General features: G+C 43.7%; 1 protein-coding gene across 5 annotated transcripts in view; it reads right to left on the bottom strand.

Moving 5' to 3' along the window:
- Nucleotides 1–414: 414 nt before the first annotated feature.
- Rhoh (ras homolog family member H) overlaps nt 415–15,482 on the bottom strand; it is a 34,008-nt gene continuing 18,940 nt past the window's right edge. For all 5 annotated transcript variants that reach the window (XM_013009137.1, XM_013009136.1, XM_013009135.1 and 2 more), the window contains 2 exons: nt 2,507–2,614; nt 415–1,685 (listed from right to left, as the gene is read on the bottom strand). In XM_013009137.1, coding sequence (XP_012864591.1) covers nt 908–1,483 — 576 coding nt within the window. In that variant the 5' untranslated portion in view covers nt 1,484–1,685; nt 2,507–2,614 and the 3' untranslated portion in view covers nt 415–907. The remainder of the gene's footprint in view (nt 1,686–2,506; nt 2,615–15,482) is intronic.

The following is a 15,482-nucleotide window of genomic DNA, read 5'->3' as shown; positions in this document are numbered from 1 at the left end:
TATAGTCCTGTGTTCTCAACTTGAAATATGTGACCAAAAATAAGAAAAACAGTTGGGAACAGGTGGCTCACACCATTAATCCTAGCTACTCCAGAGGCTGAAACCTGAGGATCACTGTTTGAAGCCAGCCCAGGTAGAAAAATCCATGAGACTCTTATTTCCCATTAACTACCAAAAATCCAGAAGTGGAACTGTGGTTCAAGTGGTAGAGTGCTGGCTTGCTTTGATCAAAAAGAGCTCAAAGGCAGCACCCAAGCCCTAAATTCAAGCCTTAGAACCAGCCAACACACACACACACATCAAAGCCTTTTTCTATAATTTTAAAGGGTGGTAACTGTTCAAAAATCATTAGGCAATAGTATAATGTTCTAGAACTATGTCTTCTGCAGAACTCTGAATAAATAGAAACGATTGTTAGGATCAATTTTTGGTCATGTTAAGATCTGATTGGGGGAGGGAATCCAGCAGACAAATAGTTTCATCCAAATTCCCCATTCAGGTGACTTTCATTCATACAGCAGTTTGTTTGCAAGTATGTAAACTTTCCAAGCACACACACACAAAACAAATGCTATACAAGAGCTCTATGTTTCGTTAGTACTTAAATAAAACGTCTTTAAATATGACATACTTGGAAAACTCACTTCACTGTTCTACATTATGGAGGCCATTTTAGTTTGTTTTTTTTTTCCATCACAGGATAGACTATTCATGTGGGCTTTCCAAGGGTTTTCTATGTTTGTTTGTTTGTTCTGGTCAGGAATACATTTGTAGAATGATGTTACTCAAGAGCAGAGAGTCACAAATCCTGCCAACTATACTTGGGTGTCAACCTTCCTGGCTTGGGGGTGGGGGCCCCGTTCTCCCCACGAGTCCGTGCTTGTTGGGGGAGCATGGGGGGGTGGATTCAGAAGATCTTGCACTCGTTCATGGAGAAGAGCCTTCTTCTGTTTTGCCTGCGGGCCTGGTTGACGGCCGTGCGCACGGCACACTCGAACACCTGCTGCACCCCGCGGTTGCTCAGGGCCGAGCACTCCAGGTAGCCCTTGGCTCGCACCTCCTGAGCCATTCTCTTCCCTTCTATGGCGTTGATGCAGGAGGCCCTGTGGGGTCCCGCCTCCCTCTGGTCCGTCTGGGTGGCCACCACAAGCACTGGGGTACAGGGCAGGTTGTTCCTGATCTCCCCGATCCACTTGTTCTTCAGGTTCAAGAACGAGCTGTGGTTGGCCACGGAGTAGCACATGAGCACCACGTCGGCCTGCTGGTAGGAAAGGGGCCGGATGCTGCGGAAGGCGTCGTTGCCCGCCGTGTCCCAGAGGCCCAGGCTGATCTGGATGCCGTCCATGAAGACGTCCACCCCCGTGTTCTCGTACACCGTGGGCTTGTAGGCCTCGGGGAAGGTCTCGGAGGTGAAGCGCACCAGCAGGGACGTTTTCCCCACGGCGCTGTCGCCCACCAGCACGCACTTGATGGAACTCAGCATCGTCCGGCCTGCAGCGCTGCGGGACCAGCTCGGAGCCTCAGAGGGCCGCTGCCGCCAGGGCCATCGGTCAGCAGCGAGGGAAGACCCCGGGGAGGCGCAGGCTCTCAGGGCCCCTGCTGGCAAGCTGGGCGATGTTACTTCTCCAATCCCCTCCAGGCCAGAGACACCATCGACGCAGGAAGTCCTCAAGCCTCGTCTCCAACTAGAACAGAAAGAGAGGGGGGCGTTGATCCTTCTGTGATGAAAACGGTCTGCCTCACTGGCCTTGTCCCACCTGTCAGAATTAGCTTGGATACCTGCGCCCTCCACACCTGAATACCACCAGGCCTCCTGGGGAAGAGGTTGACAGACTAAAGCAAGCACTAGTGGCTCACGCTTGTAATCCTAGCTACTCGGGAGGCTGAGCTTTGAGGATTCCAGCCTCAGCAGGAAAGTTTGTGAGCCTCTTATCTCCAATGAACTACATCAAAGCTAGAAATGGAGGTGTGGTTCAAATGGCAGAGTGCCAACCTTGAGTAAAAAAGCTAAAGGACAGTGCCCAGGCCCTGTGTTCAAGTACCAATACACATACAAACACACAATCAGCCCGGCAAAAGTCAGGCAGGGTGGCACATTTCTGTAGTCTCAGCACCTAACACTCAGGAGGTTGAGAGAGGAAGATCTCTAGTTCAATCTGTCTAAATAACACAGAAAAAAGTTCTCCCCCCCAAAAAAAAACACCTGAAGCTAGGTGCTGGTGTCTTATACCTGTAACCCTAGCTACTCAAGAGGCCAAGATCTGAGAATCACAGTTCAAAGCCAGTCTGGGCAAGAAAGCCCATGAGACTCTTTTCTCCAATGAACCACCAGAAAACCAGAAGTGATGCTGTGGCTCAAAGTGGTAGAGCGCTAGCCTGGAACAAAAAAGTTAAAGGCCCTGCGTTCAATCTTCACAGCCAACAACAACAACAACAAAAGCACCCTGGTGAAGACAGTATAAGCAACTGCTCTGATGGCCACATGAAAAAGATCTCAGTAGCCAACCTGGCATGCAAAGGAGACACTCCCAAACAGCTGTCTTCAGGCTTCTACTCCAAGAGGAATACGCTCTCTCTGTGCTTCAGGTTCAAATAGATTCAGACACTTTGGAAACTGCAAGAGAGAGAAACATAATGAGAGACAATACTGCATACATGTCCCTCCCTTAAGGATTAATCGCCCAGCCCTTGGATTGGATAGAAATTCATATGGAGGCAGGAGAAAAGAAACCAGAACATCAGTGACTTGCTGTGGTTTTTCCCTTGAGATTTCTGCAAATATGGCTGCAGATGAAAGGGATTCTCCTTGGAGCTCCCTCTGCATTTGAAATCAGGCTGTTACTCCCGCACCAGCATGCTTACAGGACATCGCTTGACCATTAGCTGCACTCATCTACAAGATTGTGATGCACTTAAAAACCACTTTTTTTTTTTTTTTTTTTGGTCATGGGCCTGAACTCTGGGCCTGGGCTCTGTCCTTCAGCTCTTCAGCTCAAGGCTAGCGCTCTACCACTTGAGCCATAGCGCCACTTCTGGCCTTTTCTGCTGATGTGGTGCTGAGGAATCAAACCCAGGGCCTCATACATGCAAGGCAAGCACTCTACCACTGGGCCGCCTTCCCAGCTCCCTTAAAAAACACTTTTCAGAGATGTTACAGGATGAAATTATTTTTTTTCACAATATAGGGGTGTGAACTCAGGGCCTTGTGTTTACAAAGTAGTCGCTCTACCACTTGAGCAAACCCTCCCCAGTTTTTGTTGTTCTTGTTGTTTGGTTGGTTGAATGATTTTTCAGATAGAGTCTCAATGAGTAGCTTGTTGTTGCTGCTGTTGTCATTTATTTTAGTTTTGGTCTAGGAGCCAGCCTCTCTATCTTGATCCTCCTACCAACAGCCTCTTGTGTAGCCGAAATGAAAAGTGAGTACCACATATTCAATTTAGTTGTTGAGATGGAATCTTACTTTTTGCCTGCGCTGGCCTCCAACCTCAATCCTTCCAATCTTTTACCTAGTAGAAATGAAAGGCACAAGCCATTATCTCTCAACTAACTTATTTCTTCAACATTTATGAACAGCTACCTATGTATTAGGAACTCTGCTAGGCCTCTGGTTAAACAAAACAACTTTCTGGAAAGCGACCATACTCACTGTTTGTTATAAGCAAGACTCCATTAATATGACAGGATCTGGATTTTATGAGAAGGCCAAATAGACCTCATCAGCTGGCAAGCACGAGGACTCCAAGTACTGAAGACAGTGCTCTGCCTCAACACATTATTACCAAGCCAGCCCTGCTTCATTCGAAGGAAAGACCTCAGACAAAAACTCCAAGTAAAGGTTATTCGTGCACACTGGCTTTATAACCTTCCCCTGGCCATCTTCCTGACACGCCACGTGTGAGGCAGCTCTCCATAAAAGATGTCATTTTAAAAAGCAACTCCTCTAAAGGCTCACCTCCCTTCCAAGCCATTTTTATCCATGTCAACCCCAGTCCTTTTTGGTTGAATTATATATGCTTGCCTTTGCAAATGGGTAAGTCAAATAAATAATTCACATGACTTTCAGGAACTCATTTTTTTTAATACATGTACGCTGAGTCCTCAATGGCCAAATAATTTAATCTGTCAGTCTTTCTTCGTTCCTTCATTTAAAAAATGAGCTACTGTATTATCTATTTTCACGACTACTTAAGATGCTAAATAGCAAAGGAGCAACGAGTCAAATGTCAGGCAGACTCTGAAGACTCCTATTTTGAGGAAGGGGCTCTAGAATGTTAGACCTCAGATCTTAGATCTACGGACAACTAAAACAAACACGTGTGTGTGTGTGTGTGTGTGTGTATGTGTGTGTGTGATTTATTTCAGAGTTAGGACCTCCTAACACAGTTTAAATTTTTTTATTCCAAAGAAGCAGGACTAGAATTAGGAAAATAATACTTATGTCGGATACTAAATAAAATACTTCTAGTAGAGTGAACTAGAGCCAGATTTTCTGAGAGACTTGTAAAACTTTGTTAAGGTAGCCACACAGGTTGAACATCCCTAATCCAAAGTTCCGGAATCTGAACTGCTCCAAAATCTGAAACTCTTTGAGTTTTAAGATGATGTGACAAACTGAAAATTGCACACCGTGAAATTTATTTTCATGTGCATATTTATTGTTAAAAAATGTGTAACTTACCTTTGGGTTATATATATATATATACATAAGTTATATAAGAAAATGTAAATGCATCTCATATTTAGACTTCGTTCTCAACTCTAGATATCTCATATATTTGCATATATAAGCACATATAATTTGCATATATGCAAATACTTCCCAGTTGCCTCCCCCCCAAAATTGCAAACTTTAAAATACTTTGGACAAGGGATTATTCATGGATATGTTTCAAAAATCCTTGTCTGCTAGAAATGTTGATGTATTTGCAGGTGAAATCAATGTAATGTGTGGGATTGATGTTATGTTACTTCAGAAAATAAGAACCAGAAATGAGAGGAACTATGGCGGTGGAGTAGCAGGTATCCGGAGCATGTTAGTGTATTCTCTATTTTTGTGAATGTTCCAAACTTCTCTCTGTTGAGGCTTTTAAAGGGTAGGGTTGTTTTTTTTTTCTTTTTTTGTAGCATTTTGTCCAAGCTAAAGTTTTCTTTTCATTCTATATAAGGATAACAGAAAAGTGTCACCAAATCCAAAATTAGCCTTGGTGTTACAGTGGCTTTTTTTTTCAAGCATTTGAAGGGACATTGAGGAGCAAGTGACAGAACAGAAGTCACAGGCTTAGTGTCTGCCTCCTGGTGAACCAAACGGGTGGAGGTCAAGGCAGAGCTCTGGGCAAGGATCATAAAAGAGTTTTCCATTTTTATTTATGAACCTGTGCTTCAAGTACTGACTCTATTTGAATCATAAGAAATCAGTATCTATTCTGAGAAGAAAGGGCCAGATTTAGAAAACAGTAGCCAAAGGATGCTCTTGGAGCTACTTTATGATTATTCAAACTCCTCACTTCCTAACTGGTGTCATGGTTGGTCCACTCCCTGCTCTCATTGCACAGAACTGGCCGTTTACAAAAGAACAAAAAATCAGCTAGGCACTGATGGCTCATGTCTATAATCCTGTAATTTCAGAAGGCTGAGATCTGAGGATTATTGTTTGAAGCCAGCCTGGGCAGAAAAGTCCATGAGACTCTTATCTCCAATTAACTACCAAAAGAGCTAGAAGTAGAGCTATCACTCAAGTGGTAGAGTTAGCCTGGAACACAAAAGCTGCTCAGGGACAGTATCTAGGTCCTGAGTTCAAGTCCCAGGACACACACACACACACACACACACACACAGAATAAGAATGAAAAGAACCTATAATAACCACTCTACTCAAAACCAAATCACAAATAAAAGTAACTCATAGAGTAAAGGGGACCCTTTCTCTGCCTGAGGGATCTTTATCGCTTCCAAGGCCAGGAAGCAGTGGAGAGTTTCTGTTCATAGGATTTAGTGGTTCGCACTTAGACTTAAAGTAGCTCCCATCTGATATTTATTATAAAAATATGAAATCTGGGCTGGCTTAGTGGTAGAGTACTTGCCTAGCATGCATGAAGTCCTGGGTTCGATTCCTCAGCACCACATGCACAGAAAAAGCCAGAAGAGGCATTGTGGCTCAAGTGGTAGAGAGCTATCCTTGAGCAAAAAAAGAAGCTCAGAGACAGTGCCCAGGCCGTGAGTTTCAAGCCCCAGGACTGGCCAAAAAAAGAAAAGAAATCTGCTTGATGCCTGAATAGACATCTACCACGTCCAAGATACTGCCCAGTTCTAAAGCAGCATCTATGATGAAGGATATTACCATGGGCCACATCACCGCCACCATCACCACCGTCACCACCATCCAACACAAGGCCAGGCGATGGTGATGAACAGCAGTTCCCTCTTTTCTTCTCCCTAGCTTCTCATCTTATCTCTGGGCTACATCTACAGACCCTCATGTCTCGTTGTACAAGTACATACATGTCATGAAATGTTTTAAGACTATGGCTGATCTAAAGGAGAAGGCAAAAACCAGCTAGCACCAAAACCACCAAGAACCAAAACTGTAAAGCATTGATTGCTCTGCCTTTTCCTGTTGTTGTTGTTTTTCCCAATACTTTAGGGTTTTTTCCCCCCAAACTGACATCATACTTTATATAGTTTGCACTTTATACTTTTTTTCTTTTACTATTTAATTTTAATATTATTATTTTATTTGTATCTTATTCATATTGTTATCTTATTTTCATTTATGTTTTATTTCCCATAACAAGATTCTCTGACATAACTTTCTGAGCTACATGACATCCCATTATATATAGAGAGGGGGGGAGCCAGTTGCCTATAGTTTAGTTGCTCTTAATTTTATCATAACAGTTAAACATTTCTATGTAATTTTGCATAAATAGATGATACTTTTTTAGGATACATAATATGAGTGTAACTACTAGAACAAGAGAGATGGGAAACTTAACTAATAGTTTTAAGCCTGTATATTATTATTTCATCACATTAAGAACTGCCACTGGGAGCTGGGAAGGTGGCTCAGTGGTAGAATGCTTGCCTCTCAGGCCTGAGGCCCTGGGTTCGATTCCTTAGCACCACATAAACAGAAAAGCCAGAGGTGATGCTGTGGCTTAAGCAGTAGAGCGCTACCCTTGAGCTGAAGAGCTGAGGGACAGCGCCCAGGCCCAGAGTTCAAACCCCAAGACCAACAAAAACAAAAACAAAATAACAACGACCACTGGTTGTATTTGCCACCTTATTTTGTTTTGATTTGCATTTCATTTATTGTTAATAAGAATGAAGATTCTCCTTTCAATTTTGTTGACCATGTGTTTCTTTCTTGTTTTTGTTTTCCTCAAAACCTTTTTAAATCTGTGTAGCAATTGAGGATATCAATTTTTTATTATTTGGGTGAAATACGTTGCAAATTTTTTTTAAATTTTAACATGATGCCTATGTGTTCTGGGAAGTCCCTAAGGTTCCTGGTACTCTCCTACCACTGAGCAAAGACTCTGTCAAGTAACATGTCCCCCACTGTGGAAAGAAACTCAGTATACTGAGATGCCCAAAAGGTCATTGAATCCCACGCACTCAGTTCCCCCACAAGGAAACTGAGTTCTACAGGAAAGTGGTTTAACTGTTGGGGCCCGCCTGAAGCTCAGAAATGGAACCGGCTGAGTCAGCATTTTCCATCTACAAGGCCTTTTCAAATCCACACTGAGTCTACAGTTATTTACCCTATACTGGCTTGCTTTCTTCTGCCTTTTTTTGGTGCCAGTTGTGGGGCTTGAACTCAGGGCCTAAGTGCTGTTCTTGAGCTTTTTTGCTCAAGGATAGTGCTGTACCACTTGAGCCACACATCCACTTCAGGCTTTTTGGTGATTAATTGGAGAGGAGTATCATGAACTTTGCTATAGGGCTGGCCTCAAACCATAATCCTCAGATCTCAGCCTCCTGAGTAGCTAGGATAATAGGCATAAGCCACTAGTGCCCACTTTCTGCATTTCCTTTGTGAGCACAAACTCCCCCGGTGAGCTAGCAGATAATTCAAATTATTCATACTGGAGCAACCACTTTTGCCTTTCTCCCAGAGAGATTTTATTATGTACTGGTAACTTTAAAAAAAAAAAAAAGCTCCTGGTTTTTTTGTTTGTTTTGTTTTTGCCCCTGGTCCTGGGGCTTGAACTCAGGGCCTGGGCACTGTCCCTGGCCTCTCTGTGCTCCTGGCTAGTGCTCTCCTGGAGCCACAGTGCTACTGCTGAGCTCCTGGTTCTAATACAAAAAGTTCTTTAAATAAACAGCTTTTCCTTCCAGACAGATCATCTCATCTGGAACCATCATTAAGGAATTAGGATAAACTTTGAACTGACAAATGCTTTAATAGAAAAAAAAAAAAAGCAGCAGGGTGTTTTGCTCTGGATATTTAACCCAGAGCACTGAATAGAGGAAGGTGATTTAGATTTAATTTCAACACTGAAGACAAGATGGCTGATTTCCAGAAAGCCCAGATATGGAGACAGAGACCCGGATTCGATTCTTTTTTTTTTTTTTTTGTCAGTCATGGGGCTTGAACTCTGGGCCTGGGCACTTTCTTTTTTTTTATTTTTTATTTTTTTGGGTCCAGTTGTGGGGCCTGAACTCTAGGCCTGGGCGCTGTCCCTCAGCTCTTCAGCTCAAGGCGAGCGCTCTACCACTTGAGCGACAGCGCCACTTCCGGTTTTCTGGTGGTTTATTGGAGATAGGAGTCTCACAGTCTCTCCTGCCCGGGCTGGCTTTGAACCACGATCCTCAGATCTCAGCCTCCTGAGTAGCTAGGATTCCAGGCGTGAGCCACCGGTGCCTGGTCTGGATTAGTTACTTATATCCGCCTCTGATTATCGATATAACTTTGGTATATGGCAGGGTGGAGGTGGGGGAGGCAGGAGAAATATCACTGAGCTCTGACAAGTGGACCTGCAAAGTGCAGGTCACCATGCACAGTTAATAGCACCGCGAAGGCAATGGCAAAGAACCTATCTTCTATTTCTCTCTGGGAGCAGGAGAGACTAAGAGGCACAAATGCAGTGTCCCTGGAGCCACGAGGGTACTGCAAAGTTTGTTCTGGATGGTTTCTTTCAGCACTTGTCCTATTCACACTGAATGACAAATAAAGAGAAGTCTGAAAAACCAATGGCTTTTAATTGGCTTTAAACTAGGCCTCCTTGTAAAGCACCAATGGGTTCAGAAGATAATAAAATATTAATGTGGTTTAAACTGGACCTAGAGGCATTTTAAAAAATTCTTTCAACTTGTATAATAATGTCTCTGACTCGGGGCTGGGAAGGTGGCTCAGTGGTAGAGCGCTTGCCTTGCATGCATGAGGCCCTGGGTTCGATTCCTCAGCACCACATAAGCAAAAAGAAAAAAGCTGGAAGAGGCGCTGTGGCTCAAGTGGTAGAGTGCTAGCCTTGAGCTGAAGAGCTGAGGGACAGCACCCAGGCCCAGAGTTTGGGCCCCACGACCAGAAAAAAAAATAATGTCTCTGACTCTTACTATTTTTTTCTCAGTAGAAGTGACTTTAGATGGTGTGGTTATTCTTACTATAATAAGGTCCCAGACAGCTGGGACATTAGAGAAGAAAATACTAAATTAGAAAGCAGAGAAGCAACTTCCCGCATACAAATGTCCTTGCTCTCAGCCTCATCCCACAAAATCAAAATCTAAAACAGAAAATGCCAGGAGAATACTGAGGGCAGAATGGTAAAAACTTGCCTGGGCAGTGAGAGTCAAGGGAAGGAGAAGTTGTTATAAGGTGAATCATCCCAGAAGCCACATTTTGAAATATAGAATACTAGAGTCTTTATTATATAGACAACAGGGTGCAGGCCGCCTGTTGTAACAAAAGCCTGCAGCATGCAAATACATCTAACACAGCTAGGAAGCATGCTAAAGAGGAAAGAAATAACAAAAACAATACCAACAAGCCAATTCAGCTCCAATGGAGAGCTGAATTGGGACTCCATGATGACTGGAGACAAGCCAGGAGACAGGACACAAGGTTCAATCACCGAGACACACATGGCGTGGCTTCCTGGCAGCTAGGCTGGTCCAGGGCTAAATAGGTCGGTGCAGGGTAGATCCACAGGAAATTCCCAGTCCCAGGCACTAGATTGACAGGTTCAATAACCTATCAGCCAAGTGCCTGCCCCTGCCTCCAGGGATCCGGGCATACCCATCACCTGGGAGGCAAGTGATGGGCAGGGGGGTTTTCTCCCAGCATGAAGACAAGATGCCAGACCCTACCATGTGGCCAATATAGTGTCGGCCAGACCTGACCTCCTTACTTCAAAGTGATATTTGAACTAAGTCTAAGAGGGGGGGAAGGAGTCCTTGCCTAGGCAGAGGAAGTGGCTGGTGCCAGGTTTGTACCTGTGCATTTGAGGAGAAGGGGTAGAAAGCAAATTCTACAGGATGAAACACAGAAGGACATGGGAAAGGAGCACTGGGGACAATTTGTAAAGAGCCCTTTATAACTATGGTAAGTATAAAATAATCGCCACCTAGTTGGGCACCAGTAGCTCACACCTGTAATCCTAGCTACTTAGATGACTGAGATCTGAAGACTACAATCTGAAACCAGCCTGGGTAGGAAAGCCCATTTAACTCTCATCTCTATTTAACCACCAAAAAGCTGGAAATGGAGCTGTGGTTCAAGTGGTAGATTGTCAATCTTGAATGAAAAAGCTAAGAAACAGCCCTCAGGTCCTGAATGCAAGTCCCAATACCACCTAAATAAATAAATACAATCTCCACCCAGCCTCCTCTCTCCATTCCTTCCTCCTCTGGTCCATCCCATGTAATATTCCCCAAGAGTCGACTTCCCTTCCTTCCCTGAATCAATAACCTGCTGCTCTCAGCTCCCAAACTATGTCCTCCCTACTAGTCCTGCTGAACTGCTAAACTGCCACGTGTCCCAGAGCGGAGACCAGCTCTTCCTTGAGGCCTTCTACAAATCCCAGTATGCATTATTTCTCATTATTCAAGAATAATACTTAATAATGTGAAAAATGTATATGACAACACTGTTACATGAAACAAAGCCAGTTCAAAATCATATGTGCAACCTGATCCTCTTTTTTTTTTAATTCAAATAGAGGAAAAGAACTATCTTCTACTAAGATACTGATAACCCTTAAGCTGATATGATTACATTGTGTGAATGTGTGGACACGCATGCACATACATGTGCCAATACTGGAGCTTGAACTCAGGGCCTAGGTGCTGTCCCTTAGCTCAAGCTTAGCTACATGAGCCACAGATCCACTTCTGGCTTTTGGGTGGTTAACTGAAGATTAAAGTCTCTGAACTTTCCTTCCTGGGCTGACTTTTAACCTCTATCCTCAGATCTCAGCATCCTGAATATCTGGGATTACAGGCATGAGTGAGCCACAGATAACTGGCATAATTTACAATTTTTTATGGCTATGAATATTTTCCAAATTTCCTTCATAAATATATAACAAAAATATTATTATAAAATATATTGTAGGCCGGGCACTGGTGGCTCATGTCTAGAATCCTAGCTACTTACAGGCTGAGATCTGAGAATTGCAGTTCAAAGTCAGCCTGGGCAGGAAAGTCCTTGAGACTCTTATCTCCAATAAACCACTCAGAAAACCAGAAGTGGCGCTGTGGCTCAAGTGGTAGAATGCTAGCCTTGAGCTGAAGAGCTAAGGGATAGAGCCAGGCCCAGAGTTCAAGGCCCATGACCGACAAAAAAAAAAGAAAGAAAGAAGGAAAGAAAGAAAGAAAAGAAAGTTGCACTCAGAGGCAAGAGGATCACAAGTTCAAGGCCAACTACATAGTAAGACCCTGTCTCAAGAAAAAGAAAAGAAAAGACGTGGCTGGGGTCAGTGGGTCCTAGCTACTTGGGAAATGAGAGCTGAAGGTTCGAGGCACCAAAAACAGTCCTGGCAGAAAAAAAAAGTCTGAGACTGTCTTCACTTAGGGGATCTAGACTCAGCATGGCCCCCGCTGTTAGGATCGATGGGAACTTCTTTCTTTTTATCACTGAGTGCTCAGATTGGTTGTATTCTTAAAGCTAAAAGCTTAGGGGCTGGGAAGGTGGCTCAGTGGTAGAGTGCTTGCCTTGCATGCCTGAGGCCCTGGGTTCGATTCCTCAGCACCACATAAACAAATAGAAAAAAGCCGGAAGTGGCGCTGTGGCTCAAGTGGTAGAGCGCTAGCCTTGAGCTGAAACGCTGAGGGACAGCGCCCAGGCCCAGAGTTCAGGCCCCATGACCGGACCCCCCCCCCAAAAATGTAAAAAGCTTAATTCTGCCCTAAAGTTCAGTTGCTGGCCACTCTCCATGCTCCCTGAATTACCATTTACTTGTTATTTTAAGAATCAACTCTGAATGAATGAAGGGCATGTGAATGCCCTCACCCTAAACAACCAAATATGTGAAATTATGGATTTCATTGTTAAATACATACTTTTTTCTGAAAACATTAAAAGAAACACATGAGCATTTAAAATATTGCTTAATGTCTACCCTAAGAAGATCTTGCTTCCCACCACTGATTCACATCATGTTTAGGGAAATATATAGCCAGTCCAACCACCAAGGATCCCAGATGAGCAAACTTGCATCTAGGGAAATAAGCTTTTTCTTTTGTTTGTTTTTTTGTTCTAGTTTTGTTGAGATTGGATCCTGCTATATAGCCCAGATAGGCCTCAAACCCTCGATCCTCCTACCTCAGTCTCCCAAGTGCTGGGATTATATTATATACCACCATGTTATGTTTCTTTTTCTTTCCTTGTTTTTTTTTCTCTTCTTAATTTCTCACTGGTCTCTCCAATAATAATCATAATAGTATGAGCTGGTGCTGGTGGCTGATGCCTGTAATCTAAGCTACTTAGGAGGCTGGGATCTAAGGATCCCAGCCTCAACAGGAAAGTCTGTGAGACTCTTCTCTCCAATAAACTATTAGACTAGTACAAATACTAAACTACTACAACACCAGAAAACAGTCTAAAACACCACCCCAAAGTGCTACTTGTACCACAACCTACTGTCCAAATATCCAATGAGGAAGTTAAAGAATTCGCATCACATCAAGCAGTAATCTGCGCTTTCACAGTAGTCCGTGCTTTATGCACTCGATCTTCATATCAAGGAAGTAGAGGAAGGAACATCGCAAGAGAAGAGTACAGGAGCCGCTGTCCCCGCACTGTACAGCATGGAGCCATAGCCACCCTCAGGTACCCTCTGGAATTCTTGCCTCCATCACCTCTGACCAGAGAATCTGGTCACTGTGCCCTCACACATGGTTGGTTTGGGTTCTCTGAAGATTTCAACAAAGGGTTTATTTCATTTAGAGAATTAGTATTATGTTTATATTAGTAAAAACTTATACAATAAGATTAAATTTGAGAACCTCTCAGGAAACTTGGCGTTCCATATCCTATGAAGGTTTGCTAATCAGACCCAAGATGTGTGTGTGTGTGTGTGTGTGTGTGTGTGTGTGTGTGTGTGTGTGTGTGTGTGTAATTGGGAACTATTACTCAGATAGGGAAATGGCAAGGAAAGCAGTGAGCAGATCCCTCATGGACAGGACCGAGGGAGTCTGATCCTCAGACTTTGGAGCCTGTGTCTCCCCGGAGGGTCCCTGCCTGCATGGGTGACATCAAGGCTGAAGTCTTCTCCCTACCATGGTCTTTCACCGTGTTCTTCCATGACTATAGTTGTTGAAGTGCAAATGTCCTTGGAAGGTCAAGGCTTGGCTACCATTTTAGCACTTCCACAGAATATGATTCTAGTCACATTTTCCCATCACTTTCAGTAGGAGGAAGTTTCCAAAATGAATCCAACAAAAATATTCAAAAGCAAGGCATCAGCTGGACACCGGTGGCGTCCTAGCTACTCAGGAGGCTGAGATCTGAGGATCATGGTTCAAAGCCAGCCAGAGCAGGAAAGTCTGTGATACTCTTATCTCCAATAAACCACCAAAAAACCAGAAGTGGCACTGTAGAGTGGTAGAGTGCTAGCCTTGAGCTGAAGAACTGAGGGACAGCACTCAGGCCCAGAGTTCAAAGCCCCATGACTGAGAAAAAAAAAAAAAAAGCAAGGCATCAACCAGACACATTACTCAGGATGCTGAGAAATGAGGATCATGATTCAAGGCCAGCTAGAGCAAGAAAGTCCATGAGACTCCCATTTCCAATTAACTACCAGAAAACCAGATGTGACACTGTGACTCAAAATGGTAGAGAGGTAGCCTTGAACAAAAAAGCTCAGAGACAGTGCCCAGGCTCTGAGTTCAAACCCCATGATCAACAACAGACAGAGGGATGCAGGGAGAAACATTGTATTGGGTATCAATTTTATTCTCTGGGCCATTCTTATTTAGGTCTCATAACCTTCTGAATTAGAATCATTACCCATTTCTTATATCAATTGTTCATTGATAACCCAAAATATCCTTAATCTGAATTCCCAATAATATCAATCATGCAATTTGTTCTCCAGGCAATGTGGGCTGCACTCTGGTGATATGCTGAGGGATATACAAAATGTTATAGAGGAGACACAGTAAGCTGAGGACTACTCTCTCATCCCAAAGCCCATGGTCCAATGAAGACCACCTGCGCCAATCATTCTGATCCCTTGCACTGGATAATGAAGCCAAACTGGGTTGAGAAGGAAAGGAGTGGAAAAGGTTGGAGAGGAAATAGTAAGTAATCAAGATGGTTAGTACTGCCTATCAATCATTTCCTCTGGTAGTGATATTGAATATACAGCCTCAGGGGAAAAAGAGTGTGACAGAGAAAAAAAAAATTTACATGACAGAGCAAAAAGGGCCCAGGCACCAAGATGTGTTTAGGGACCAAGCAGATCAGTATGGCTGCGCCCCAGACCATTGCTGAGGAGGGGAAAGGAGATGAGACAGAGAAGCCGGACCTGGTGTCTACAAGGTACTGGAAGCTGCAGAAAGCTTTAGGGTAGGGAAATAGATGCAAACTTACGTTAGCTGGAGATTGTTTGAGCTGGAAAATGTTAGGTAAAATGGTGTTTGTTCATCAACCAATAAAACATACACTGAGAGTCTAGTATATTGTGTGCTTGTATCTATCCAACAAGCAATAGCTTCTATGGTTAAGAAGTTTATGGTGAGATTTGACATTTAATTGAATTCATGAGATTAGTCATGTCAGGTGTTGGGAGTTGTCTGGTCACTACCTGGGCTTCTATCATTAGGAGTAGAATCCAATTGCGTCTGTAAGACAATGAGCAAAGTCAGGCTGTGACTCGTGTATAATCTACCCAGTGTTGCTTATACTTTTTTCATTATCATTCTCCAAATGAATAAAACCTAATGCCCTAGATACATTAAATGTCGGGGCTGGGAAGGTGGCTCAGTGGTAGAGCGCTTGCCTTGCATGCCTGAGGCCCTGGGTTCGATTCCTCAGCACCACA

The sequence above is a fragment of the Dipodomys ordii genome, unplaced genomic scaffold (genome assembly GCF_000151885.1).
Source record: "Dipodomys ordii isolate 6190 unplaced genomic scaffold, Dord_2.0 Scaffold8, whole genome shotgun sequence".
Classification (NCBI taxonomy): Eukaryota; Metazoa; Chordata; class Mammalia; order Rodentia; family Heteromyidae; genus Dipodomys; species Dipodomys ordii.
The sequence above is the reverse complement of the archived record's forward strand: the minus strand, read 5'-3'. Positions and strand labels throughout refer to the sequence as shown.